Source organism: Eubalaena glacialis, chromosome 15, assembly GCF_028564815.1.
Source record: "Eubalaena glacialis isolate mEubGla1 chromosome 15, mEubGla1.1.hap2.+ XY, whole genome shotgun sequence".
In the NCBI taxonomy this organism is placed as follows: domain Eukaryota; kingdom Metazoa; phylum Chordata; class Mammalia; order Artiodactyla; family Balaenidae; genus Eubalaena; species Eubalaena glacialis.
In genome coordinates, this window is record NC_083730.1 from 46,725,141 (window position 1) to 46,752,278 (window position 27,138).

Sequence of the window (27,138 nt, forward strand, 5' to 3'; positions counted from 1 at the left end):
TTCATACTCCAGAAGTTGAAGATCAAAGCAAAGAGAGTCAGAAGTGGGGTTTGCTACGTTCAATTTAAATGAATGAAGATAGGCTATACTTACAACCTACATGGAGCCTCCCTTTCCTCCATATACATAAACGGTCTTCCCTTAGTAACAATTATAATAGGCCTTTGGTAAATGAGGATCACTGCGTACTAATTTTTACAAACTCTTCTATAGTCCTCCAGGGATTTGATAACTTTCTTATTTTCCCAATGCTCTCCAGGAAGAGGTATTCTGTATAAAAGATTTACCTATTGCTTATCTTCATATGATGTGGATAATATTAAAGGCACTGAATTATCTCTTACCTGTACAGCTTTTGCTCTGCTCCAAGAGACACTGTCCTCTGTCACTCTAACTTCCCATTCCTATCACTAAAGGCCTTCCTATTCCTCTTTCAACTTATTCCTAAAATTCAAGCATTTGAGACTCTGAGGAAACTTAAGATGATCTAGTCTAGTGGTGTTCAAACTTTTTTAACCATGGTCAAAAATATAGTTATGTCAACAACCAATACACACATATACAAACGCATACTCTTACTATTTGTGATATACTCTGCTATTTCCTTTTCTTTTATGTTCTATCTAATTCCATTAAAAATATTTCCCTATATAGGCTTGCTAAATTGACTTCATGACTCATTACTGGGGGGTGTGACCCACAGTATAAAAACATTGATTTAATCCAATTCTCTAATTTCACAAATAAGCAAAGTACGGTGAAGAAACTTAAGTGACTTGTCCAAGAATTGAACCCAAATATGAATAGAATTCTCAGTCTAGTTATGCAGAGCTGCAAGCCTTGGAACGTAGACATTTAATAATATCTCTTCATGATTTTTCTTTTAGAAGCATAGATCCTCCCATAATCTACAGCTACTAGAAGAGACAATTTTGATAACAATGTTAAGAATTGATTGAATAAGGGTAATTCAATCAAGTATATTTTCCATGTATATGGAATATATTTATTTATTTATTTATTTATTTTTCAGATTATAGAAGTTAATTTTTTAAAATTTAATTTTATTTATTTATTTTTATACAGCAGGTTCTTATTAGTTATTTATTTAACACATATCAGTGTATATATGTCAATCCCAATCTCCCAGTTCATCCCTCCCCGACTTTCACCCCTTGATGTCCATAAGTTTGTTCTCTACATCTGTGTCTCTATTTCTGCCTTGCAAACTGGTTCATCTGTACCATTTTTCCAGATTCCACATATATGTGTTAATATGCAATACTTGTTTTTCTCTTTCTGGCTTACTTCACTCCGTATGACAATCTCTAGGTCCATCCGCATCTCTGCAAATGGCACAATTTCGTTCCTTTTTATGGCTGAGTAATATTCCATTGTATATATGTACCACATCTTCTTTATCTATTCCTCTGTCAACGGACATTTAGGTTGCTTCCATGTTCTGGCTATTGTAAATAGTGCTGCAATGAACATCGGGGTGCATTTCAAATTCTGGTTTTCTCCGGATATATGCCTAGGAGTGGGATTGCTGGGTCATATGGTAATTCTATTTTTAGTTTTTTACGGAACCTCCATACTGTTCTCCATAGTGGCTGTATCAATTTACATTCCCACCAACAGTGCAACAGGGTTCCCTTTTCTCCACACCCTCTCCGGCACTTATTGTTTGTAGATTTTCTGATGATGCCCATTCTAACTGGTGTGAGGTGATACCTCATTGTAGTTTTGATTTGCATTTCTCTAATAATTAGTGATGTTGCGCAGCTTTTCATGTGCCTTTTGGTGATCTTGAGACATGAAGATGAATGAGACAGTGGTAGAGTCTTGGATCAAGGTGTATCCATAGGCATGGAAAGAAATGAACTAATTCAATTCATGCTATGAAAGATTTTAGATGACTAACTGGTCATATGAGATTGACAGATATTTAATGGATGCCCATAAGGGTGACTGTATTTTCTAAAACTCAACTTAGTCTAACAAGAATGAGTACATAAGGGAATAACAGATAGATGATTTTAAGTTAAGACTGAAAGAGCTGGTGATCAGAGTGAACCCATCCTGGAAAACCAGGAGGTATGGTTACTACTAATTATTGTACCCGACACTTAAAATCAACAGTTGTTCCAGATTTCAAAACTCCTTATAAAGCAATTTTCATTTTGCGCAGATTTTCCAGTTGACAACGTGATGGATGTTTTCTAAGTAATCACTGTCTATCATGGAGTTTAGTGGTTTTAATTTCAGGTATCATTTCTCAGCCCTTTTTTCCTGCTAAGCTACATGTTTTTCTGTCTTAGCTGAGGATGCTTCACAAGTACTTTGCCAAAACATGCAGTGAGCTGCACACACCCTTACCTTCAGAAAAAGGACATCCCTTTCGATTCTAGGGAAACCATAATTGCTAAGCCAGTGGAATTTTCTGTGGTCTTTTCTCCCCTTCCTTCTTCTCTCTCTAGGGGAGGGAAAAGTGTAGAGGGAGGAGTCTGGTGTCCTCCTTACCTGCTGCTGGGTACTCCTTTCTGAGGTAGCCTGTGTTGCAGGGCAGAAAGGAACTGTTGACTTGGAGAGAGACTGGGAGAGGCCAGAGTTAATGGAGGGTAGGTGTCCTGTTCCCTCTTGTTCTGGTATAGAATAGCTCCTCTTTCAGATTCTCATCCTTGCTTCCTCTCAGCAGAAAATGAGGCTCCCCTGAGCCTCCCATCAGAAAATCTGAAGATTGAGAGAGGAAGGCATTAACTCCCTAAAATAGTTGATTACCAGAATATGGTAAAGGATTTAACTTTTTCTTTTTTCATTTCTTTAGGTAATCAGTTGTTTTTCACTGATAAATTTTATGAAATTGGAATGGGTGGAAAAGTGTTAAGGTTCTAGTTAACTGTTTTAGTGCTTGCTGTGTGATTTGGTCCAAAAGTACTAGTCGATGTTGGTAGTTAGTTGGAAGCATCTTGATTCTAACCATTCTGTGAAGATTATACTCTGTATGAATAGATAACAGCCATCAGCAGCAGTTAATGAATCTTGTTAGCTTGTGATATTTGTTTGGGGTTTGCACTCCAGCTTGTAATTGTTGTGAAAAGGATGAGTGTATAAGCCAAATTTCCCTCACGGGTCCAGGTCTTCCGTCCTCTCCATTCAAGAGTTGAACATTTAATCTTAATTTTTCAGTGTCATTTGTCACAGTATCTTCTCTCCTCCCACTATCTCAGTGCAGGTGAAGCAGAAGATGTAAATTCTCTAAATTAAGGGAGGCTGGGTGAGGGGTGGAAACATTGGTTTCAAACTGTGGAAATGTAAAATAACAAGGAACAGGCTAGAACTTGATTGAAATCCACCAATTGTGAAAGATTAGTCAGGGTTTAATGTATTCTGGACACTGTAAAAATCTCAAAGTTTTTGAAATTAAGACCGCATGTAAGTAATAAGTGCCATCCCAGGATGGGATTTACCATCATCATGTCAGACCATGTCCTATTTTTGCTGGGAATCATTTTTCCCTCTAAAGCACATATTTAAATCTAAGGATTCTTTCTGTTGGATGGTTAACCTAGTTCTATCAGTGACCCCACAGGTGGCACCTGGGTGTGCCAGTGTGGCATTGTGGTTCAGACTTTCTCATGACTTTTTGGGGGGAGAGATGCTTTTCAGGGCTTAAACTGTTAGATGATAATTTGGTATTTTAAAAGAAAATTATAGCTCAATACTTTGGTTCTAGGATTATACCTACATAGATCAGGGCTGAACACATTATACAAAGACAGCAGAGCCTGTATTGTCTTCAGTCTAAAAACTGAGTAAGTTTTAAGGCCATCAAAAGTAACCTGTGACAACTTAAGCCTTGATAGCATGGGATATCTATCTAAATATTCCTCTAGAGTGCTGGCATCCTTACAAATGAATATAAGCTTCATAGTAATAGGAAACATCTATTGGATACTCGGACTCAATCTCAGAACTGGAAGGGAAACTGGAACTCCAGAAATGTAAAAAATATAGCTATGATTATTGCACTGTAGTGTATAAGGTGTTTTCACTAACATCCTGGACTACCTTGTTAATAATGTGTTGTAATATACAGATTCTTAAATATGTGCATAGTCTTTGACCCAGAAATTTCAATTCAAAAGGAAATAATGCAAAGTGCATGCAAAGCTATACACACAAAGATATTAATCACGTCATTATTTACAATATAAAAGAAGTGGAAGAAACCTCAATGTTCATTCATGGAATGAAATATCCCCTAAAATACTTTTAAAGAATTTTAAATGTAAAAAGTAGGCACAAACTTTTGTATATAATAATCTCAACTTTAAAATTATATGCAATGAATAAGGTTGTAGAGAAAGGGTGTAGAGACTAAGTACTAACTACAGATTTGGTTTTCTTAGACATTACCTGTCAGCCAAAGGGTAGAGCTATGATAGCATTAACTGAAAGGAAAACTATCATGGTGTGAGCAGTAGATGTCTCTGGGTAATGGAACATGATTTCCATTTTCTTTTTATTTATTTATTTTTCAATTTTATTTAATTTATTTTTTTAAACAGCAGGTTCTTATTAGTCATCAATTTTATACACATCAGTGTATACATGTCAATCCCAATCGCCCAATTCATCACACCACCACCCCCACCACCCCCGCCATTTTCCACCCTTGGTGTCCATACGTTTGTTCTCTACATCTGTGTCTCAATTTCTACCCTGCAAACCGGTCATCTGTACCATTTTTCTAGGTTCCACATATATGCGTTAATATACAATATTTGTTTTTCTCTTTCTGACTTACTTCACTCTGTATGACAGTCTCTAGATCCATCCACGTCTCTACAAATGACCCAATTTCGTTCCTTTTTATGGCTGAGTAATATTCCATTGTATATATGTCCCACATCTTCTTTATCCATTCGTCTGTCGATGGGCATTTAGGTTGCTTCCATGACCTCGTTATTGTAAATAGTGCTGCAAGGAACATTGGGGTGCATGTCTTTATGAATTATGGTTTTCTCTGGGTATATGCCCAGTAGTGGGATTGCTGGATCATATGGTAATTCTAGTTTTAGTTTTTTAAGGAACTTCCATACTGTTCTGCATAGTGGCTGTATCAATTTACATTCCCACCAACAGTGCAAGAGGGTTCCCTTTTCACCACACCCTCTCCAGCATTTGTTGTTTGTAGATTTTCTGATGATGCCCATTTTAACTGGTGTGATGTGATACCTCATTACAGTTTTGATTTGCATTTCTCTAATAATTAGTGATGTTGAGCAGCTTTTCACGTGCTTCTTGGCCATCTGTATGCCTTCTTTGGACATTTGGAGAAATGTCTATTTAGGTCTTCAGTCCATTTTTGGATTGGGTTGTTTGTTTTTTTAATATTGAGCTGCATGAGCTGTTTATATATTTGGGAGATTAATTCTTTGTCTGTTGATTCGTTTGCAAATATTTTCTCCCATTCTGAGGGTTGTCTTTTAGTCTTGTTTGTAGTTTCCTATGCTGTGCAAAAGCTTTTAAGTTTCATTAAGTCCCATTTGTTTATTTTTGTTTTTATTTCCATTACCCTAGGAGGTGGATCAAAAAAGATCTTGCTGTGATTTATGTCAAAGAGTGTTCTTTCTATGTTTTCCTCTAAGAGTTTTATAGTATCTGGTCTTACATTTAAGTCTCAAATCCATTTTGAGTTTATTTTTGTGTATAGTGTTAGGGAGTGTTCTAATTTCATTCTTTTACATGTAGCTGTCCAGTTTTCCCAGCACCACTTATTGAAGAGACTATCTTTTCTCTATTGTATATCCTTGCCTCCTTTGTCATAGATTAGTTGACCATAGGTGTGTGGGTTTATCTCTGGGTTTCTATCCTGTTCCATTGATCTATATTTCTGTTTTTGTGCCAGTACCATATTGTCTTGATTACTTTAGCTTTGTAGTATATTCTGAAGTCAGGGAGTCTGATTCCTCCAGCTCTGTTTTTTTCCCTCAAGACTGCTTTGGCTATTCAGGGTCTTTTGTGTCTCCATACAAATTTTAAGGTTTTTTGTTCTAGTTCTGTAAAAAATGCCACTGGTAGTTTGATAGGGATTGCACTGAACCTGTAGATTGCTTTGTGTAGTATAGTCATTTTCACAATATTGATTCTTCCAATCCAAGAACATGGTATATCTCTCCAACTGTTAGTATCATCTTTAATTACTTTCATCAGTGTCTTATAGTTTTCTGCATACAGGTGTTTTGTCTCCCTAGGTGGGTTTATTGCTAGGTATTTTATTCTTTTTGTTGCAATGGTAAATGGGAGTGTTTCCTTAATTTCTGTTTCAGATTTTTCATCATTAGTGTATAGGAATGCAAAGAATTTCTGTGCATTAATTTTGTATCCTGCAACTTTACCAAATTCATTGATTAGCTCTAGTAGTTTTCCGGTGGCATCTTTAGGATTCTCCATGTAGAGTATCAGGTCATCCGCAAACAGTGACAGTTTTACTTCTTCTTTTCCAATTTGTATTCCTTTTATTTCTTTTTCTTCTCTGATTGCCGTGGCTAGGACTTCCAGAACTATGTTGAATAATAGTGGTGAGAGTGGGCATCCTTGTCTTGTTCCTGATCTTAGAGGAAATGCTTTCAGTTTTCTACCAGTGAGAATGATGTTTGCTGTGGATTTGTCGTATATGGCCTTTATTATGTTGAGGTAGTTTCCCTCTATGTCCACTCTCTGGAGAGTTTTTGTCATAAATCAGTGTTGAATTTTGTCAAAAGCTTTTTCTGCATCTATTCAGATGATCATATGGTTTTTATTCTTCAATTTGTTAATGTGGTGTATCACATTGACTGATTTGTGTATATTAAAGAATCCTTGCATCCCTGGGATAAACCCCACTTGATCATGGTGTATGATCCTTTTAATGTGTTGTTGGATTCTGTTTGCTAGTATTTGGTTGAGGATTTTTGCATCTATATTCACCAGTGATATTGGTCTGTAATTTTCTTTTTTTGTAGTGTCTTTGCCTGGTTTTGGTATCAGGGTGATGGTGGCCACATAGAATGAGTTTGGGAGTGTTCTTTCCTCTGCAATTTTTTGGAAGAGTTTGAGAAGGATGGATGTTAACTCTTCTCTAAATGTTTGCTAGAATTCACCTGTGAAGCCATCTGGTCCTGGACTTTTGTTTGTTGGAAGATTTTTAATCACAGTTTCAATTTCATTACTTGTGATTGGTCTGTTCCTATTTTCTGTTTCTTCCTGGTTCAGTCTTGGAAGGTTATACCTTTCTAAGAATTTGTCCATTTCTTCCAGGTTGTCCATTTTATTGGCATAGAGTTGCTTGTAGTAGTCTCTTAGGATGCTTTGTATTTCTGTGGTGTCTGTTGAAACTTCTCCTTTTTCATTTCTAATTTTATTGATTTGAGTCCTCTCCCTCTTTTTCTTGATGAGTCTGGCTAATGGTTTATCAATTTTATTTATCTTCTCAAAGAACCAGCTTTTAGTTTTATTGATCTTTGCTATTGTTTTCTTTGTTTCTATTTCATTTATTTCTGCTCTGATCTTTATGATTTCTTTCCTTCTGCTAACTTTGGGTTTTGTTTGTTCTTCTTCCTGTAGTTCCTTTAGGTGTAAGGTTAGATTGTTTATTTGAGATTTTTCTTGTTTCTTGAGGTAGGCTTGTATAGCTATAAACTTCCCTCTTAGAATTGCTTTTGCTTCATCCCATAGGTTTTGGATCGTCATGTTTTCATTGTCATTTGTCTCTAGGTATTTTTTGATTTCCTCTTTGATTTCTTCAGTGATCTCTTGGTTATTTAGTAACGTATTGTTTAGCCTCCATGTGTTTGTGTTTTTTACGTTTTTTCGCCTGTAATTCGTTTCTAATCTCATAGTGTTGTGGTCAGAAAAGATGCTTGACCTGATTTCAATTTTCTTAAATTTACTGAGGCTTGATTTGTGACCCAAGATGTGATCTATCCTGGAGAATGTTCTGTGCGCACTTGAGAAGAATGTGTAATCTGCTGTTTTTGGATGGAATGTCCTATAAATATCAGTTAAATCTGTCTGGTCTATTGTGTCATTTAAAGCTTGTGTTCCTTATCAATTTTCTGTTTGGATGATCTGTCAATTGGTGTAAGTGAGGTTTTAATGTCCCCAACTATTACTGTGTTACTGTCAATTTCCTCTTTTAGAGCTGTTAGCAGTTGCCTTAGGTATTGAGGTGTTTCTATGTTGGGTGCATCTTGGATTGACCCCTTGATCATTATGTAGTGTCCTTCCTTGTCTCTTGTAACATTCTTTATTTTAAAGCCTATTTTATCTGATATGAGTATTGCTACTCCAGCTTTCTTTTGATTTCCATTTGCATGGAATATTTTTTTCCATCCCCTCACTTTCAGTCTGTGTGTGTCTCTAGGTCTGAAGTGGGTCTCTTGTAGACAGCATATATATGGGTCTTGTTTTTGTATCCATTTAGTGAGCCTGTTTCTTTTGGTTGGAGCATTTAATCCATTCACGTTTAAGGTAATTATCAATATGGATGTTCCTATTACCATTTTCTTAATTGTTTTCAGTTTGCTTTTGTAGGTCTTTTCCTTCTCTTGTGTTTCCTGCCTAGAGAAGTTCCTTTAGCATTTGTTGTAGAGCTGGTTTTGTGGTGCTGAATTCTCTTAGCTTCTGCTTCTCGGTAAAGCTTTTGATTTCCCCATAGAATCTGAATGAGATCCTTGCCAGGTAGAGTACTCTTGGTTGTAGGTTCTTCCCTTTCATCACTTTAATTATGTTATGCCACTCCCTCTGGCTTGTAGAGTTTTTGCTGAGAAATCAGCTGTTAACCTGGCATAAAGGATCAACCTTAAGTACTGAAAAATTTTTATGTTATTTGTTATTTGTCGTTTTTCCTTTGTATGTTATTTGTCGTTTTTCCCTTGCTGCTTTCAATAATTTTTCTTTGTCTTTATTTTTTGGCAGTTTGATTACTATGTGTCTCAGCATGTTTCTCCTTGGGTTTATCTTGCATGGGACTCTCTGTGCTTCCTGCACTTGGGTGGCTATTTCCTTTCACGTTAGGGAAGTTTTTGACTACAATCTCTTCAAATATTTTCTCGGGTCCTTTCTCTCTCTCTTCTCCTTCTGGGACCCCAATAATGCAAATGTTGTTGCATTTAATGTTGTCCCAGAGGTCTCTTAGGCTGTCTTCATTTCTTTTCATTCTTTTTTCTTTGTTCTGTTCTGCAGAAGTGAATTCCACCATTCTATCTTCCAGGTCACTTATCCATTCTTCTGCCACAGTTATTATGCTATTGATTCCCTCTAGTGTATTTTTCATTTCAGTTATTGTATTATTCATCTCTGTTTGTTTGTTCTTTAATTCTTCTAGGTCTTTGTTAAACATTTCTTGCATCTTCTCGAGCTTTGCGTCCATTGTTTTTCCGAGGTCCTGGATCATCTTCACTAACATTATTCTGAATTCTTTTTCTGGAAGGTTGCCTATCTCCACTTCATTTCGTTGTTTTTCTGGCGTTTTATCTTGTTCCTTCATCTGGTACATAGCCCTCTGCCTTTTCTTCTTGTCTATCTTTCTGTGAATGTGGTTTTTGTTCCACAGGCTTCAAGATTGTAGTTCTTCTTGCTTCTGCTGTCTGTCCTCTGGTTAATGAGACTATCTAAGAGGCTTGTCTCTTTTTATGTTTTTATATTTTCTAAATTTTCTACAGTAAGCACACATTAATTTTATACTAGGAATATAATCAGTGGTGCACCAATAGCAAAAAAAGTCTTAAAATCCTAACACTGACTTTTTTGTTGATTTCATTTGTATTCCTTGTAAAAGTAGGAAGCATATTTTTCTTGCGGTGAAAGCCTGGGTCTTAGTGTCCATGTTCTGCTCTTTCAGCAGATGGTCTTCCAGGGAGGGTCATCCAGTTTTAAGGGCATTTACTGGCTTGGTGTTTTTAGGTTAGAGTGCCATCTTTGGGACATAGCTGGCATAACTGGTTGCCACTATTTGCTGATGATGTGAAATGCACAATTCAAATATGATTTTGTGACGTGGACAATTAAGTATTTAGTTAGCCCAGGGATCAGGACGTGTAGATGAAACTCAAAGCAGTCCCTCACTGCTTTGTTTCATTGAAAGAACTTCCTCTGATCTCCTCACCAACAGCCTCATCCTCCTCCTATCTACTCCAGAGCAAACTTCACAAGTGATTTTGAAGTCACTGTTCTCCTGGTTCTTTTTTTTTTTTTTTTTTTTTTGGTTACTGAGCTTATATATAAGAAATAGAGGAAATAGTTTTGAAAGAAAATAAAAACTATCAATCAGTCAATGGTTATAATGAAAAGTATTTACCAGCAGTCTCAAATTTCCAGAAGTTTTGACTTTTTTCTGAAGTATTTATCCTGTGTAAAATATCACACTAGAAAAAGCAAAGCATTAGATTAATGCTATTTTTGAAGGGCTCAAAGTTATTCATTTATACATTCAATTTAATTTTATTTTTAATCAAATTTCCATCAAGTTTGCTATTTTTTCTAAACTTGAGTGTATCAGAAGTGCCAAGATAATTTAAAAAAATAAAAGGTAATGGGTGGCGACTGCACTTAGCAGATATCAAAACATACCAAAAACAATGTAGTACATCTGTAACAATAGTCAGAATTATCAGCATACTTAATAATATGTTAGTGTAATAAAGGAGAGACTAGAAATGTATCTAAGCATATATGGTAATTTATAATAATCATTTAATGGTTCATTCTTTTATTCAATCAACATATTTATTGATTGTCAGAATCTGCATAAATGATGGGTATACATCAGGTAATCATAATTCTTACTAGATTGTTAAAAATTTAAGAATTGTTTAAATCAATTATTATTAAGTTTGTACTTAAGCAAGTCCTATCAAGAACTGTTGGTGGCAGGCGCTCGCCCGGCTAAGCCTGCGTGGGGCCGCCTAGGTAGCTCCCAGCTCCACAGGCGGCCTCCGGGTCCCGACCGCCGAGCCCACGGCCCTAGGCAAAGACAAGGGCTCAACCGAGGCTCGGCGGCTGGCACGGCTGTCGGGTTAGGTCACGGTGGAGTCTGATTTTTGCGATGCTTCCCTTCGCTGTTAGCTGTTGAGGAAGTGTCCATCCCTGTGTCCCAGATGAAGAGCCATTTGTGAGTACCAGCATCTGTGCTACCAATGTGAGACCTAGTTGGTCCATTCATTGATTGCTCAGTTGAGCACTCAATTCATTCATTTTGCCAATCAAGACTTCTGGACGGAATCTGCCTCACCTGTTTCTTTCCAAAGAAAGCACGGTAAAGGCTTCAGCCGTAAGTTGCCTCTTTCTCTGTGCCCGGAGACCACCCTCACCGTTTCCCTGTGCAGCCCTGCATGGTGTGGGGCCCTCTCCTCTCCAGAACTGCACAGAGCAAGGCACTGGAAATACAACAAACAAGCAGCCACTGACGGTGCCTTCACAGAGCTGATAATTTTGGTGGGAGAAAACTAAGGAAGAAGCAAAATTTGTGGCCCTGAACCAAGATGGTGGAGTAGAAGGACGTGCTCTCACTCCCTCTTGTGAGAGCACCAGAATCACAACTAGCTGCTGGACAATCATTGACAGGAAGACACTGGAACTCACCAAAAAAGATACCCCACAACCAAAGACAAAGGAGAAGCCACAATAAGACAGTAGGAGGGGCACAATCACAATAAAATCAAATCCCATAACTGTTGGGTGGGTGACTCAGAGACTGGAGAAAACATATAACACAAAAGTCCACCCACTGGAGTGAAGGTTCTGAGCCCCATGTCAGGCTTCCCAACCTGGGGGTCTAGCAACGGGAGGAGGAATTCCTAGAGAATCAGACTTTGAAGCCTAGTGTGAGTTGATTGCAAGACTTCAACAGGACTGGGGGAAACAGAGACTCCACTCTTGGAGGGCACACACAAGGTAGTGTGTGCATCGGGACCCAGGGGAAGGAGCAGTGACCCCAGGGGAGACTGAACCAGACTTACCTGCTAGTGTTGGAGGGTCCCCTGCAGAGGCGGGAGGTGGCTGTGGCTCACCGTGGGGACAAGGACACTGGCAGCAGAAGTTCTGGGAAGTAGTCCTTGGCATGAGCCCTCCCAGAGTCTGCCATTAGCCCCACCAAAGAGCCCAGGTAGGCTCCAGTGTTGGGTTGCCTCAGACCAAACAACCAACAGGGAGGGAACCCAGCCCCAACAATCAGCAGTCAAGCGGATTAAAGTTTACTGAGCTCTGTGCACCAAAGCAACAGTCAGCTCTACCCACCACCAGTCCCTCCCATCAGGAAACTTGCACAAGCCTCTTAGATAGCCTCGTCCACCAGAGGGCAGACAGCAGAAGCAAGAAGAACTACAATCCTGAAGCCTGTGGAACAAAAACCACATTCACAGAAAGACAGACAAGATGAAATGGCAGAGGGCTATGTACCAGATGAAGGAACAAGATAAAACCCCAGAAAAACAACTAAATGAAGTGGAGATAGGCAACCTTCCAGAAAAAGAATTCAGAATAATGATAGTGAAGATGATCCAGGACCTCGGAAAAACAATGGACACAAAGCTCGAGAAGATGCAAGAAATGTTTAAAAAAGACCTAGAAGAATTAAAGAATAAACAAACAGAGATGAATAGTACAATAACTGAAATGAAAACTACACTAGAAGGAATCAATAGCAGAATAACTGAGGCAGAAGAACGGATAAGTGACCTGGAAGATAGAATGGTGGAATTCACTGCTTCAGAACAGAATAAAGAAAAAAGAATGAAAAGAAATGAAGACAGCCTAAGAGACCTCCGGGACAACATTAAACACAACAACATTCGCATTATAGGGGTCCCAGAAGGAAAAGAGAGAGAGAAAGGACCTGAGAAAATATTTGAAGAGATTATAGTCAAAAACTTCCCTAACATGGGAAAGGAAATAGCCACCCAAGTCCAGGAAGCGCAGTGAGTCCCATACAAGATAAACCCAAGGAGAAACACGCTGAGACACACAGTAATTAAATTGCCAAAAATTAAAGACAAAGAAAAGTTATTGAAAGCAGCAAGGGAAAAACAACGAGTAACATACAAGGGAATTCCCATAAGGATAACAGCTGATTTCTCAGCAGAAACTCTACAAGCCAGAAGGCAGTGGCATGATATACTTAAAGTGATGAAAGGGAAGAAGCTACAACCAAGAGTACTCTACCCAGCAAGGATCTCATTCAGATTCGAAGCAGAAAACAAAAGCTTTACAGACAAGCAAAAGCTAAGAGAATTCAGCACCACCAAACTAGCTCTACAACAAATGCTTAAGGAACTTCCCTAAGTGGGAAACAAAAGAGAGGAAAAGGACCTACAAAAAAAACCCCAAAACAATTAAGAAAATGGTCATAGGAACATACATATCGATAATTACCTTAAACATGAATGGATTAAATGGTCCAACCAAAAGACACAGGCTTGCTGAATGCACACAAAAAGAAGACCCATATATATGCTGTCAACAAGAGACCCACTTCAGACCTAGGGACACATACAGACTGAAAGTGAGGGGATGGAAAAAGATACTCCATGCAAATGGAAATCAAAAGAAAGCTGGAGTAGTAATACTGATATCAGATAAAATGGACTTAAAGAATGTTACAAGAGACAAGGAAGGACACTACATAATGATCAAGGGATAAATCCAAGAAGAAGATATAACAATTATAGATATATATGCACCCAACATAGGAGCACCTCAATACATAAGGCAACTGCTAACAGCTATAAAAGAGGAAATCGACAGTAACACAATACTAGTGGGGGACCTTAACACCTCACGTACACCAATGGAGAGATCTTCCAAACAGAAAATTAATAAAGAAACACACGCTTTAAATGACGCAATAGACGAGATAGATTTAATTGATATTTAAAGGACATTCCATCCAAAAAGAGCAGATTACACTTTCTTCTCAAGTGCGCACGGAACATTCTCCAGGGTAGATCACATCTTGGGTCACAAATCAAGCCTCAGTAAATTTAAGAAAATTGAAATCAGATCAAGCGTCTTTTCTGACCACAATGCTATGAGATTAGAAATCAATTACAGCGAAAAAAACGTAAAAAACACAAACACATGAAGGCTAAACAATACGTTACTAAAAAACCAAGAGATCACTGAAGAAATCAAAGAGGAAATCAAAAAATACCTAGAGACAAATGACAATGAAAACATGACGATCCAAAACCTATGGGATGAAGCAAAAGCAATTCTAAGAGGGAAGTTTATAGCTATACAAGCCTACCTCAAGAAACAAGAAAAATCTCAAATAAACAATCTAACCTTACACCTAAAGGAACTACAGGAAGAAGAACAAACAAAACCCAAAGTTAGCAGAAGGAAAGAAATCATAAAGATCAGAGCAGAAATAAATGAAATAGAAACAAAGAAAACAATAGCAAATATCAAAAAAACTAAAAGCTGGTTCTTTGAGAAGATAAACAAAATTGATAAACCATTAGCCAGATTCATCAAGAAAAAGAGGGAGAGGACTCAAATCAATAAGATTAGATATGAAAAAGGAGAAGTTACAACAGACACCGCAGAAATACAAAGCATCCTAAGAGACTACTACAAGCAACTCTATGCCAATAAAATGGACAACCTGGAAGAAACGGACAAATTCTTAGAAAGGTATAACCTTCCAAGACTGAACCAGGAAGAAATAGAAAATATGAACAGACCAATCACAAGCACTGAAATTGAAACTGTGATTAAAAATCTTCCAACAAACAAAAGCCCAGGACCAGATGGCTTCACAGGCGAATTCTAGCAAACATTTAGAGAAGAGCTAACACCTATCCTTCTCAAAGTCTTCCAAAATATAGCAGAGAGAGGAACACTCCCAAACTCATTCCACGAGGCCACCATCACCCTGATACCAATACCAGACAAAGATGTCACAAAGAAAGAAAACTACAGGCCAATATCACTGATGAACATAGATGCAAAACTCCTCAACAAAATACTAGCAAACAGAATCCAACAGCACATTAAAAGGATCATACACCATGATCAAGTGGGGTTTATTCCAGGAATGCAAGGATTCTCCAACATACGCAAATCAGTCAATGTGATACACCATATTAACAAATTGAAGGAGAAAAACCATACGATCATCTCAGTAGATGCAGAGAAAGCTTTGGACAAAATTCAACACCCATTTATGATAAAAACCCTCCAGAAAGTAAGCATAGAGGGAACTTACCTCAACATAATAAAGGTCATATATGACAAACCCACAGCAAACATCATTCTCAATGGTGAAAAACTGAAACCGTTTCCCCTAAGATCAGGAACAAGACAAGGTTGCCCACTCTCACCACTATTATTCAACATAGTTTTGGAAGTTTTAGCCACAGCAATCAGAGAAGAAAACTAAATAAAAGGAATCCAAATTGGAAAAGAAGAAGTAAAGCTGTCACTGTTTGCAGATGACACGATACTCTACCTAGAGAATCCTAAAGATGCTACCAGAAAACTACTAGAGCTAATCAATGAATTTGGTAAAGTTGCAGGATACAAAATTAATGCACAGAAATCTCTTGCTTTCCTATACACTAATGATGAAAAATCTGAAAGTGAAATTAAGAAAACACTCCCATTTACCATTGCAACAAAAAGAATAAAATATCTAGGAATAAACCTACCTAAGGAGACAAAAGACCTGTATGCAGAAAATTATAAGACACTGATGAAAGAAATTAAAGATGATACAAACAGATGGAGTGATATACCATGTTCTTGGATTGGAAGAATCAACATTGTGGAAATGACTATACTACCCAAAGCAATCTACAGACTCAGTGCAATCCCTATCAAACTACCACTGGCATTTTTCACAGAACTAGAACAAAAAATTTCACAATTTGTATGGAAACACAAAAGACCCCGAATAGCCAAAGCAATCTTGAGAAAGAAAAACGGAGCTGGAAGAATCAGGCTCCCTGACTTCAGACTATACTACAAAGGTACAGTAATCACGACAGTACGCTACTGGCACAAAAACAGAAATATAGATCAATGGAGCAGGATAGAAAGCCCAGAGATAAACCCATGCACATATGGTCACCTTATCTTTGATAAAGGGGGCAAGAATATACAGTGGAGAAAAGACAGCCTCTTCAATAAATGGTGTTGGCAAAACTGGACAGCTACATATAAAAGAATGAAATTAGAACACTCCCTAACACCATACACAAAAATAAACCTGAAATGGATTAAAGACCTAAATGTAAGGCCAGACACTATCAAACTCTTAGAGGAAAACATAGGCAGAACACTGTATGACATAAATCACAGCAAGATCCTTTTTGGCCCACCTCCTAGAGAAATGGAAATAAAAACAAAAAAACAAATGGGACCTAATGAAACTTTAAAGCTTTTGCGCAGCAAAGGAAACCATAAACAAAACAAAAAGACAACCCTCAGAATGGGTGAAAGTATTTGCAAATGAAGCAACTGACAAAGGATTAATCTCCAAAATTTACAGGCAGCTCATGCAGGTCAATATCAAAAAAAACAAACAACCCAATCCAAAAATGGGCAGAAGACCTAAATAAACATTTCTCCAAAGAAGATATCCAGATTGCCAACAAACACATGAAAGAATGCTCAACATCATTAATCATTAGAGAAATGCAAATCAAAACTACAATGAGATATCATCTCACACTGGTCAGAAAGGCCATCATCAAAAAATCTACAAAGAATAAATGCTGGAGAGGGTGTGGAGAATAGGGGACCCTCTTGCACTGTTGGTGGGAATGTAAATTGATGCAGCCACTATGGAGAAGAGTATGGAGGTTCCTTAAAAAACTAAAAATAGAACTATCATACGACCCAGCAATCCCACTACTGGGCATATACCCTGAGAAAACCATAATTCAAAAAGAGTCATGTACCACAATGGTCATTGCAGCTCTATTTACAATAGCCAGGACCTGGAAGCAACCTAAGTGTCCATCAACAGATGAATGGATAAAGAAGATGTGGCACATATATACAATTGAATATTACTCAGCCATAAAAAGAAATGAAATTGAGTTATTTGTAGTGAGGTGATGGACCTAGAGTCAGTTATACAGAGTGAAGTAAGTCAGAAAGAGAAAAACAAATACCGTATGCTAACACATATATATGGAATCTAAAAAAAATAAAAAATAAAATGTCATGAAGGACCTAAGGGCAAGACGGGAATAAAGACACAGACTTACTAGAGAATGGACTTGAGGATACGGGGAGGGGGAAGGGTAAGCTGGGACAAAGTGAGAGGGTGGTATGGACATATATACACTACCAAATGTAAAATAGATAGCTAGTGGGAAGCAGCCACATAACACAGGGAAATCAGCTCGGTGCTTTGTGACCACCTAGAGGGGTGGGATAGGGAGGGTGGGGGGGAGGGAGACGCAAGAGGGAAGAGATATGGGGATATGTGTATATGTATAACTGATTCACTTTGTTATAAAGCAGAAACTAACACACCACTGTAAAGGAATTATAGTCCAATAAAGGTGCTAAAAAAAAACAAAAGAAAAGCATGCTAATGTACTTAGAGTCTGTCATACAGAGTGAAGTAAGTCAGAAAGAGAAAAACAAATACCATATGCTAACACATATATATGGAATCTAAAAAAGAAAAAAATGGTTCTGAAGAACTCAGGTGCAGGACAGGAATAAAGACGCAGATGTAGAGAATGGACTTGAGGACATGGGGAGGGGGAGGGGTAAGCTGTGACAAAGTGAGAGAGTGGCATGGACATATATACACTACCAAACGTAAAATAGATAGCTAGTGGGAAGCAGCCGCATAGCACAGGGAGATCAGCTCGGTGCTTTGTGACCACCTAGAGGGGTGGGATAGGGAGGGTGGGAGGGAGGGAGAGGCAAGAGGGAAGAGATATGGGAACATATGTATATGTATAACTGATTCACTTTGTTATAAAGCAGAAACTAACACACCATTGTAAAGCAATTATACTCCAATAAAGATGTTAAAAAAAATAAAGAAATGGCCAAACTGAACATAGCCATTCCAGTGAACCTGGTTACATTCTTATTTTGAAGAACTGCTGAAAAGAGGGATTTAATCCAGTACTTACGAAGCAGTAGTAAGAGGCCCAGTGCAATCATGCCAATCCCTGTTGGTCCGAGACCAACATTTGAACCCCCAGTTTGGTCATCAGTGACAGACACACTGGTAACGGAGCTGCCGTCCCCAGTGCTGATGCCCGTGGTACCCGGGTACAAGCACATGTGGTCGGTGTCACAGTCGCAAGCCTTTAACTCCACGATCTGCGGCAATTTGCATGCTCTGTTAAAACTGTCCTATAGTAGGATTGGGATCTCGTAATATAAGGGATATAAAGGCTGCTCAGCTGTCAGGATTGCAGAGGTAGCTGAGAAGGAAGAGAAGGGAGAGAAAATAAAAATTTCTTGTGGGTAACCCTTCCTAATACCCAAGACTAACTTAGGGCCTGATTTTTTTTCATGCTCCTTCAATCATAGAGTACATTGTATTTTTTTAAATTAATGCTTATGATGCTTATTTCCAGAGTATAATATTATATCCTATTATACTTTAGCATATAATATGCACTCAATGAATATTTGTCCAGTGAATGAAGAATATTGAGCTGAAAGGAAATATTGGAAGTCTTCTATTTGGGATTGTAGTTTACAAATACCTTTCTGAAGACTGTTGTTATCTCTTATTCAAAACTGTTGTCCTATTATTTAAAATTATTCCAATAACTATTATTTTCCTAATTCTTTGTGCTATGATTACCTATTGATTTTTATAGAAACTATTGCTTAAAACATAGGTTGAAATTTGCTTATCAACCCGAGGAGGGTTTAGAGGTGATTTACTCCTAAATCATGAATAGTAATTGATTAATCCTTAACAGTCAATTATTATTATTATTATTATTATTATTATTATTATTATGGGTTATTACTTTCAGTTAGTTATGTGATAAGCTGGCTAGGTCTACCAAAATGTGACCTGTGGTCAAAATAAGAGTCAAATAAGGCATGGCCACAACCTGTTAGGTGGGATTTTATTCTTTTTTTTTTTTGAATTTTATTTTATTTATTTTTTTATACAGCAGGTTCTTATTAGTTATCCATTTTATACATATTAGTGTATATATGTCAATCCCAATCTCCCAATTCAAGGTGGGATTTTATTCTGTTCTTCAACACCAACATGTAAATAGGACCTGAGAATATTCTTTCCAATGTGACTATATTTTTTACAGGCAAATGCATAATATCATTTAAATACCTTTACAAACCTTCGTGCTGAACATTTTTTCTTATGTTTTTACTCATAGTATCTAGGATCTGAATGAGGGAAAAGTGGTTAGCAATTATTTAGAATAGCATATTGGGCTTTGTAGGGAAAGGTGAATTCAGAGTTGTCTTGATTTTAATGGAATTACTTAGCTTTTTAAAATATTAAAGTGGTTTTGTGGGAAAGGGCTAGAAAACAGGTGACTTAATTTCCTCCAAGTCCTTAATGGTGGCATTTTTTTCTGGCATCATTTTAAGATGAATGGAGAAGCTTGGTGGCCTCAGAAAGGTGGGTTTTTCCACTTACCTTGGACTCTGTAGTCTGACCCCCATCTTACCACCCTACCTCCTGAAGTTTCCTGTTTCCCCAAATGAATATGTGATTAGGGAGCTATTGTAGCCCAAATGAGGTTCCCTCATAATGTTTCATTTTCTATTATACATTTAACATCTCAGGAAAAAGAACCCAAGGTATATAGTGTTATGTTGCCTGAAATTTATTCTCAATTTTTATCGATGTGAGGCCTTCATTTTAAAGTAGCAACAGTTGGTACAAACACACATACTATTATGGGCTCTTTACACTCTTGGTGGAAATAGAGTTAGAAAGTATTGTTACATGACTTGAATTATTTGGTAATTATTTTTGCTTTTGGTCTTAAAGTATGAGCAACTTTGCATTCTGCTTACCACTTATTGATCTGATATCCCAACTGTCCGCTGTCCCTGGGGGTTCATCAACAACACAGAAGGTAAAGGGAGACCCATAAGAGTGATCGTTAATGTCTGTTGCAGAGATAAGGATGGAGGGAGAGGCAAGGCAGATGGTTTCCGTCTCAGCAACAATGACTGGGCAGTAATCATTGATATCAGGAACTTCGATACATATGGTTCCCGTGGCTGTTTTCCCAGAGCCATCTGAAACAGCAAAACATATCGGGTGTTGGGATAAATGATGTCAGGGAGAAAATTCTTTCTCATATCCCATGATGATGCCACAGCATAGAGGAATAGTATGACTGATTGCTGAGATGGTGAGTGATAGGTTCCTGCCTGCTTCAATCTCCTGAAGATATTCTGCTTAGATGAATAAACAATGGCCCTTGTTTTTAGGCTTCTGTGGATCCATTTTGATGTATTTTTCTTTTTATTTACTTGAAATGACTAATTTTTTATTGTAGTTTTTGAAGATTTTCACATATGACCCGTGTACAAACACTGGCTCTGGTCAACCTGGCTAGAATTCATTTTAGGAACAGGCCCTCTAGAATACTGATAGTAAATAAGACTATAATATTTATATAACTCACCCAGATGTTAAAAGTGACACTCATAGGATGAAGATTAGAATGTATGGACTGTAATTGTTTGGGCATTACCATGGTTTCTCTTTCAATCTTATACTGCCCATTTATCTTTCTTTGTTTGGCTACTGTAAATCTCAGATATAAACTTAATGCAAACCTACAATATCTATCTTCTATTAGGTATGTATCTAGGACGTCTATTTTCTCCCTTCTTTCCTGGTTACTGATCTTTTTCTGTTGTTTTGTTATGTAGTAGCTGGTTTCCCAGACATTGCTCTGGAGAATCATTAACTATCACTAAATAAACAAATTCCTGTTGCTACTCACCAAGAGGAATGTTTAATAGATTTTCCCAGGTGAGAAGCAGCTCAATTACAAGTTAATTCAGTGCATCTGCACTTAACGACTTTTAATTTGGATCTTATATTTGGAATAACCTTGTGCTTTCTTGGTCTTTATTTAATTAATTAATTAATTAATTAATTAATTTTTTCCATATTTGAAAATAACATTTATTGCATAATTTACTAGCAGGTAATAAGGGCATAAGTACATTTGGGATATTAAGGTATTCCTTATGCTTGAATAAGTCTGATTATTGGTAAGTGAGCTACAAATAAAGTAGAGCATTATGTTTAAAGCTGTTGGAAATCGGAGCAAATTGAAACAAAAATAGATACAATCTTCCCATCACTCAGTTTTAAGGAAAACATGACCTATGATCGGCCTTTCCTTCTACAATTACATTACATAGCAGGAAACTCTCAATCTTTTGAATCATCCTTTTTTAGAGAAGCTTATGAACTCCTCCCTATCACAGATACTTCTGACCCCTATGTTCTTCCAAGATTTCTTTTTTTATGCACTCTTTTTTCTGCATTTGTTTTTGCCTTTTTTAGCAGCTTAAGGTGACTCAACTTACTTCACTTTCTGTCTCTGATCCATCCTCAAACATTATTCAATTTTTTATTTTTTAACATCTTTATTGGATATAATTGCTTAAGTGCTTATAACACAATGGTGTGTTAGTTTCTGCTTTATAACAAAGTGAATCAGCTATACATATACATATACCCCCATATCTCTTCCCTCTTGCATCTCCCTCCCTCCCACCCTCCCTATTCCACCCCTCTAGGTGGTCACAAAGCACCGAACTGATCTCCCTGTGCTATGCGGCTGCTTCCCACTAGCTATCGGTTTTACATTTGGTAGTGTATATATGTACATGCCACTCTCTCACTTTGTCCCAGCTTACCCTTCCCCCTCCCCGTGTCCTCAAGTCCATTCTCTAGTAGGTCTGCGTCTTAATTCCCGTCCTGCCCCTAGGTTCTTCATGACCTTTTTTTTTTTTTTTTTTTAGATTCCATATATATGTGTTAGCATGTGGTATTTGTTTTTCTCTTTCTGACTTACTTCACTCTGTATGACAGACTCTAGGTCCATCCTTTCTTGGTCTTTAACATCTTACTTTGGACAACAACACTCACACAGGCCTCTTATTGTAGCTCAGTTTTAGTGGCTCTAAAATACCTATACACTTCGGGACACTGCCTTTCCTGCAGGTCATCCCCAGGTGAATTTTGTGCACTCTTGTAGCACTTACTTTAAGTAAACATTTCTAACATACTCTACAAGCTGATCAACCATCTCAAGAGATGAGGTCGTAAGCAGAAACTGAATTTTATTTATATATTTTAACTTTTATGCTTTACACTGTTAAGTCACATACAATTCTTTTTTGGAAATAGGTGAAATAAATTATGACTTAAATGTAAATTATGGTTATAAGGATACTGAATTCAGTCCTTGACCTAAGGTATTTAGAGCTCTCTGTGAGTCTTACAGATACCAATAAACTATATGTTTTATCTGAGTCAATCTAATATCAACATTAGAATAATATTTGTATTGAACGTAATAGTAATAATTTTATTAAAATTTGAAAATAAATTTTCCTATCATCTATAGCCAGGATCTCTGCTGTGTATATCCCATTGGTAATATGTTTTTACTTCTTACCAAATTCCCTAGAAAATTGTATCTCACCAGTCCTTGAATCTACTTTTAACCAGTTGCCTGCATCATGTCCCATGATACACCTGTTTTTAAATAAAGTCATTCATCCATTCATCATTTGCTTATATGAAAGTTAATCATTTTAAGCCACACAATGTGCTGAACTTATATATGGTGTTTGCATTCTTTATGGTGATAATTGACTTGGTTTATAAAATGTAAATAGAATAAAATTCCAGTATGGAACATATTAGTGCACAGATTCACAACAGAATTTTATAATTTTATAATTATTACTCTTCTGGCTCTTAATATAATTGTTAATAAAATGTATGAATTTATTTCAGGTCTGTTCATGAAATCACAGCACTGTCTACTGAGGGAATATGCTTTATTCATTTTCACATGTGGTACACTTTGTTTTTCTTAGATTTTAAGGCATGTTGGTTTCAGAGCACCTCATTGCTGGCCTGTTAGGGGTTGTGGTGTCATCTAGCCAGCTTGTGTATATGGAGTTTTGTTACATGTAATGGATTCAAAGTTCTTGACCTTATTGAAAGAAAAGCTGGTCTCTGTACCAGGCATAAATTCAAATGTCCAAGGCATTTATCTGGCATATTCTTTCCCCTGATAGACTTCATCATTTTTGTTGTCTGTCAATTTATTAACTGATTAAGTAATCAAAACTGTTAATTTCAAAAGTAATTTATAGGTCAGTAGACTTTGTTCACTCCAAAAATATTGGGAGGAAGAAAATAAGAAAGACAAGGAAAAGACAGAGAGAATACTTATATATTTCACTATCGTTATTTCCCAGAATATCTTATATAGGTCTAATTCCTGTATAATCTGTGTATCTGGTGTCCATAATACCTACCTTTCTATTGTTCCAATTCTGACCTCTCTTTAGGCTCATCAAATTTCTGAGATACCTGTGTTTCAGCTTCTACCGTTACCATTTTTTTGTTTGTTTTAGGTCAAGCAGGAGATTGAAATTAGCTGCAAAGTCATTCGATAACACAGGTTTAAAGGAAAAAAATAGTGACTCATCTTTAATGATGTCTTACTGTTTATAAAATAGCTTAATCATCCTGGGTCCAGGGTAGTACAACAGGGCACAAAAGACCAAAGAGACTCATAGAGTAACTGTAGGTGGCTCTTTGATCTTACAATTGCTCCCTGGACACAATTACTCCTTTACCAGTTGGAGCCCTTACTGCCTCTAAAACACTATTAAAATTCTGAAAAAAATGGTAATACCACAATAGCCTTCTAAAACAAACAAACAACGACAAAAAACAAAGCAAAACTCCGAAAGTATTTCAACCCATATACACTAGCACATACTAGTGAATTAACATAGGACAGAACCATGCTTTATCTCTTAAACGCGAGCAAAATATTTGCACTACCTGACATTTTTTGCAGGATTTCCTGTATCCAAATCTATAGCTGTATATGTGCCAAGCACATAATTCAGTAAGGAATTTCCTTTTATTCCTTCGCGCACCCTGAAAGTCATAGATAGAATTTGGATGAAATGCAGGTCCTTCTCTCACATTAACAACCTGAATTCTCACAGGGGTTGAGTGCATTCGGAATTGAGAGGCAACTGAGTGGTGAAACTCAGCTTGGTTTTTAACTCTGATACTAAGATGAATATTAGGCACTTGTTCATAATCCAGCATCTGAAAAGACAGAAAGTAAAAAACTCTGAAACGGCAAAAGGACTCTCTTGATAGAATAAGAAGCCAAGATAAAAAAGCAACACACTAGAATAAAGGCCAGGAGCTATGCAATTCTGATCTTGAATTGATAATATTTTATTTATTACTGCATTAGGTATTTCAGACATGTTATTTCCTTTATCTTTTGGCGTAATCAGGTACATGGGTTCATTTAGGCCTGTGACTTTAAAGTGGACTCCAATTCTGGAGTTTTGAACTTCTTACGTTAAAAACCCTGAAATGAAAGATGATCCCTCTTTCTCAAATGAGGTGCTTATGAAAAATAAAAAGTAAAACTTAGAATGAAATAAAAATGTTCACAACTATTGAATGAATAAATAGTAGCCAGGTTTCCTTTGTAGAATGCCTATCTGAGAATATCTTGGAAGTATAATCAGAGAATCAAGAAGCCAATATGTATGATGTAATTGAATGTGTAATTTTAAAAAATTATGCAAACAACTTCTAAAGGAGAATTTGTGACTATTATAGTCAGCCCTAAACTATCATTTAATTGCGCTGAGTCTGGGGGACAAGAAGACTCCTTCATTGGGCACCTTCAAATAAGTAAATACGATGCCCAGAGAAAAGTCACCTTTGAGATGGGTTCTTTGGATAAAACATGAATAGAATCTTTTGATACAGAATGATTGATGTGGTGACATGAAAAGTCACCGCCAACGATTCAGCACAGAGCTGAATATGAATTGTGGACTCAAAAATCGATTTTCATTTGGAAGAGATCCATTTTCTATAACAAGTAAAAAAAAAAATTGTAAAAAAGGGAGTACTGGGCACTGTTTAGAAGTGCTCTGGAAGCTAATGTAAAACATCACTTGCAACACATTTACTAACAATAGAACGTAAGATATCAGTGCCATCAGCAAGACCCTTAGATAAATCTCTGCTTCTCAGGGACATTCCGTGACCTTATGAATGTTCTTTTAGATTATAGTTAAATTCTTCTGGGGCTTCCCTGGTGGCGCAGTAGTTAAGAATCTGTCTGCCAATGCAGGGGACGTGGGTTCGAGCCCTGGTCCGGGAGGATCCCACATGCTGCGGAGAGGCTAAGCCTATGCGCCACAACTACTGAGCCTGCACTCTAGAGCCCGTTAGCCACAACTACTGAGCCCGCGTGCCCCAGCTACTGAAGCCTACGTGCCTAGAGCCTGTGCTCTGCAGCAAGAGAGGCGACCGCAATGAGAAGCCCGTGCACCGCAATGAAGAGTAGCCCCCGCTCGCCGCAACTAGAGAGAGCCCGCGTGCAGCAATGAAGACCCAACGCAGCCAAAAATAAATAAATAAAATAAATAAATTAAAAAAAAATTTTTCACAAGAGCTAATAAGACAGAAATATTCACAGGAATTCACTTGGTTTCTTGTTTGGGGCTGGCTCAACACGCCTCACTTAAATTTCAGCTAAAACCCTTGAGATTTGGGACTTTAATTGCTGAAATTTACAGGAACTGGCATTTTCTGGTACAAGTATGTCTGGAAGAGGCAAGCAGGGCACACACACTCAGGAAGGAGCTTACAGAGGTGAACAGAGGGAAAAATCTCAAGGCACTAGTTCTTTCCTAAAACTTGGTTTACTGGCCCCAGATAACACGGTGAGGCATGGAGGTGGCAGTTAAGTATGACTTTGGAATCTGAGAGACTTTGGAATTTGTCTTTGTCGTTTGCCACCTGGGTGAACTTAGACAAGTTAGTTTTCCTCTTTGATTTTGTTTCACTTTCTTTAAAAAAGTAATCACAATATTTTCTTCCTTGAGTTGTGATGATTGAGATAATATGCACAAAGCTTCTATACACAGAATATAACCCAATAGCTGGTGTTCAGAGAGTGCTTAATAAACCTTAATAAGAATTATTATAAAAATAGAGAACCAATATTTCTTTGTTAGAATTCCAACTGGGTAGCATTTGCTTTTCTTCTCGATGTTGAAGTGAATGTGTACATACCCCCCCATATATTTATATTATTTGCTAGTAATCCATACACATGTATTGATAAATACCAAAAGGAAGTTATTATTGAAAAAGGGATTTTTTTTTTACTTTCTTAGAGATTTTTCTCTTGTTAAGCTGTGCTGCAGGGGCCAAACCTAAGGAGGGTAGAACTGCCAGGGTTCCATACCCAAGAAACAGTTTAATTAATTATGGGCAATACTGGGGAGTGGGTGAGGAAAAGGAGAAAAAGGTTTTCTAACCTAAGGATACCACAACCCTGAAAGGAGCAAGCCTTCTAGAACAAAGGTAAAATCACTCGGATGGATCTGTTAGGATTTTCTTTTCCCTCTTATAAGTGGGATGGTTCCTGGAGAACAGGGACCATTCATATCCTTGCCACCTTTCATTTCTCAAATTAGGGTTGAACTAATCATTTGTAATGTCCTCAGGCTAAGAAAAGGGTTATAGAAATCTTAGTCAAATGCCCATGACTTAGAGGTCAGTTCCCACAGGGTTAAGTGGCAGCTTGAGTGAAAATGGAGAGGGTCCAAGGGGACATTAGTGACCTTATTCCCCATGCCAAATCCTGGAAAATTACACATATGTTCTCTAAATACATAGTTCTTTTGGCTATGTGCTAGCACACATATTAAGGTTTTAAATTTTGTTAGCCTTTCTACATTATTGGTGTAGATGTTGATGATTTTGATGTTTTTAAAGCATGTTGTTTTCTGCTCTCTCTAAGAAACTTGGGAAGTTATCATCCAGAAAAAAAAAAAAAAATAGATACGTTG

General features: G+C 37.3%; 1 protein-coding gene across 1 annotated transcript in view; it reads right to left on the reverse strand.

The window, feature by feature from the left end:
• Positions 1–10,952: 10,952 nt before the first annotated feature.
• DSG4 (desmoglein 4) overlaps positions 10,953–27,138 on the reverse strand; it is a gene marked incomplete at its 5' end in the record, with an annotated part of 35,920 nt that continues 19,734 nt past the window's right edge. The window contains 7 exon segments of the mRNA XM_061169235.1: positions 10,953–11,055; positions 11,279–11,423; positions 18,150–18,446; positions 20,035–20,263; positions 22,612–22,750; positions 24,080–24,192; positions 24,194–24,355. Of these exon segments, the coding sequence (XP_061025218.1) occupies positions 10,953–11,055; positions 11,279–11,423; positions 18,150–18,446; positions 20,035–20,263; positions 22,612–22,750; positions 24,080–24,192; positions 24,194–24,355 (1,188 nt within the window).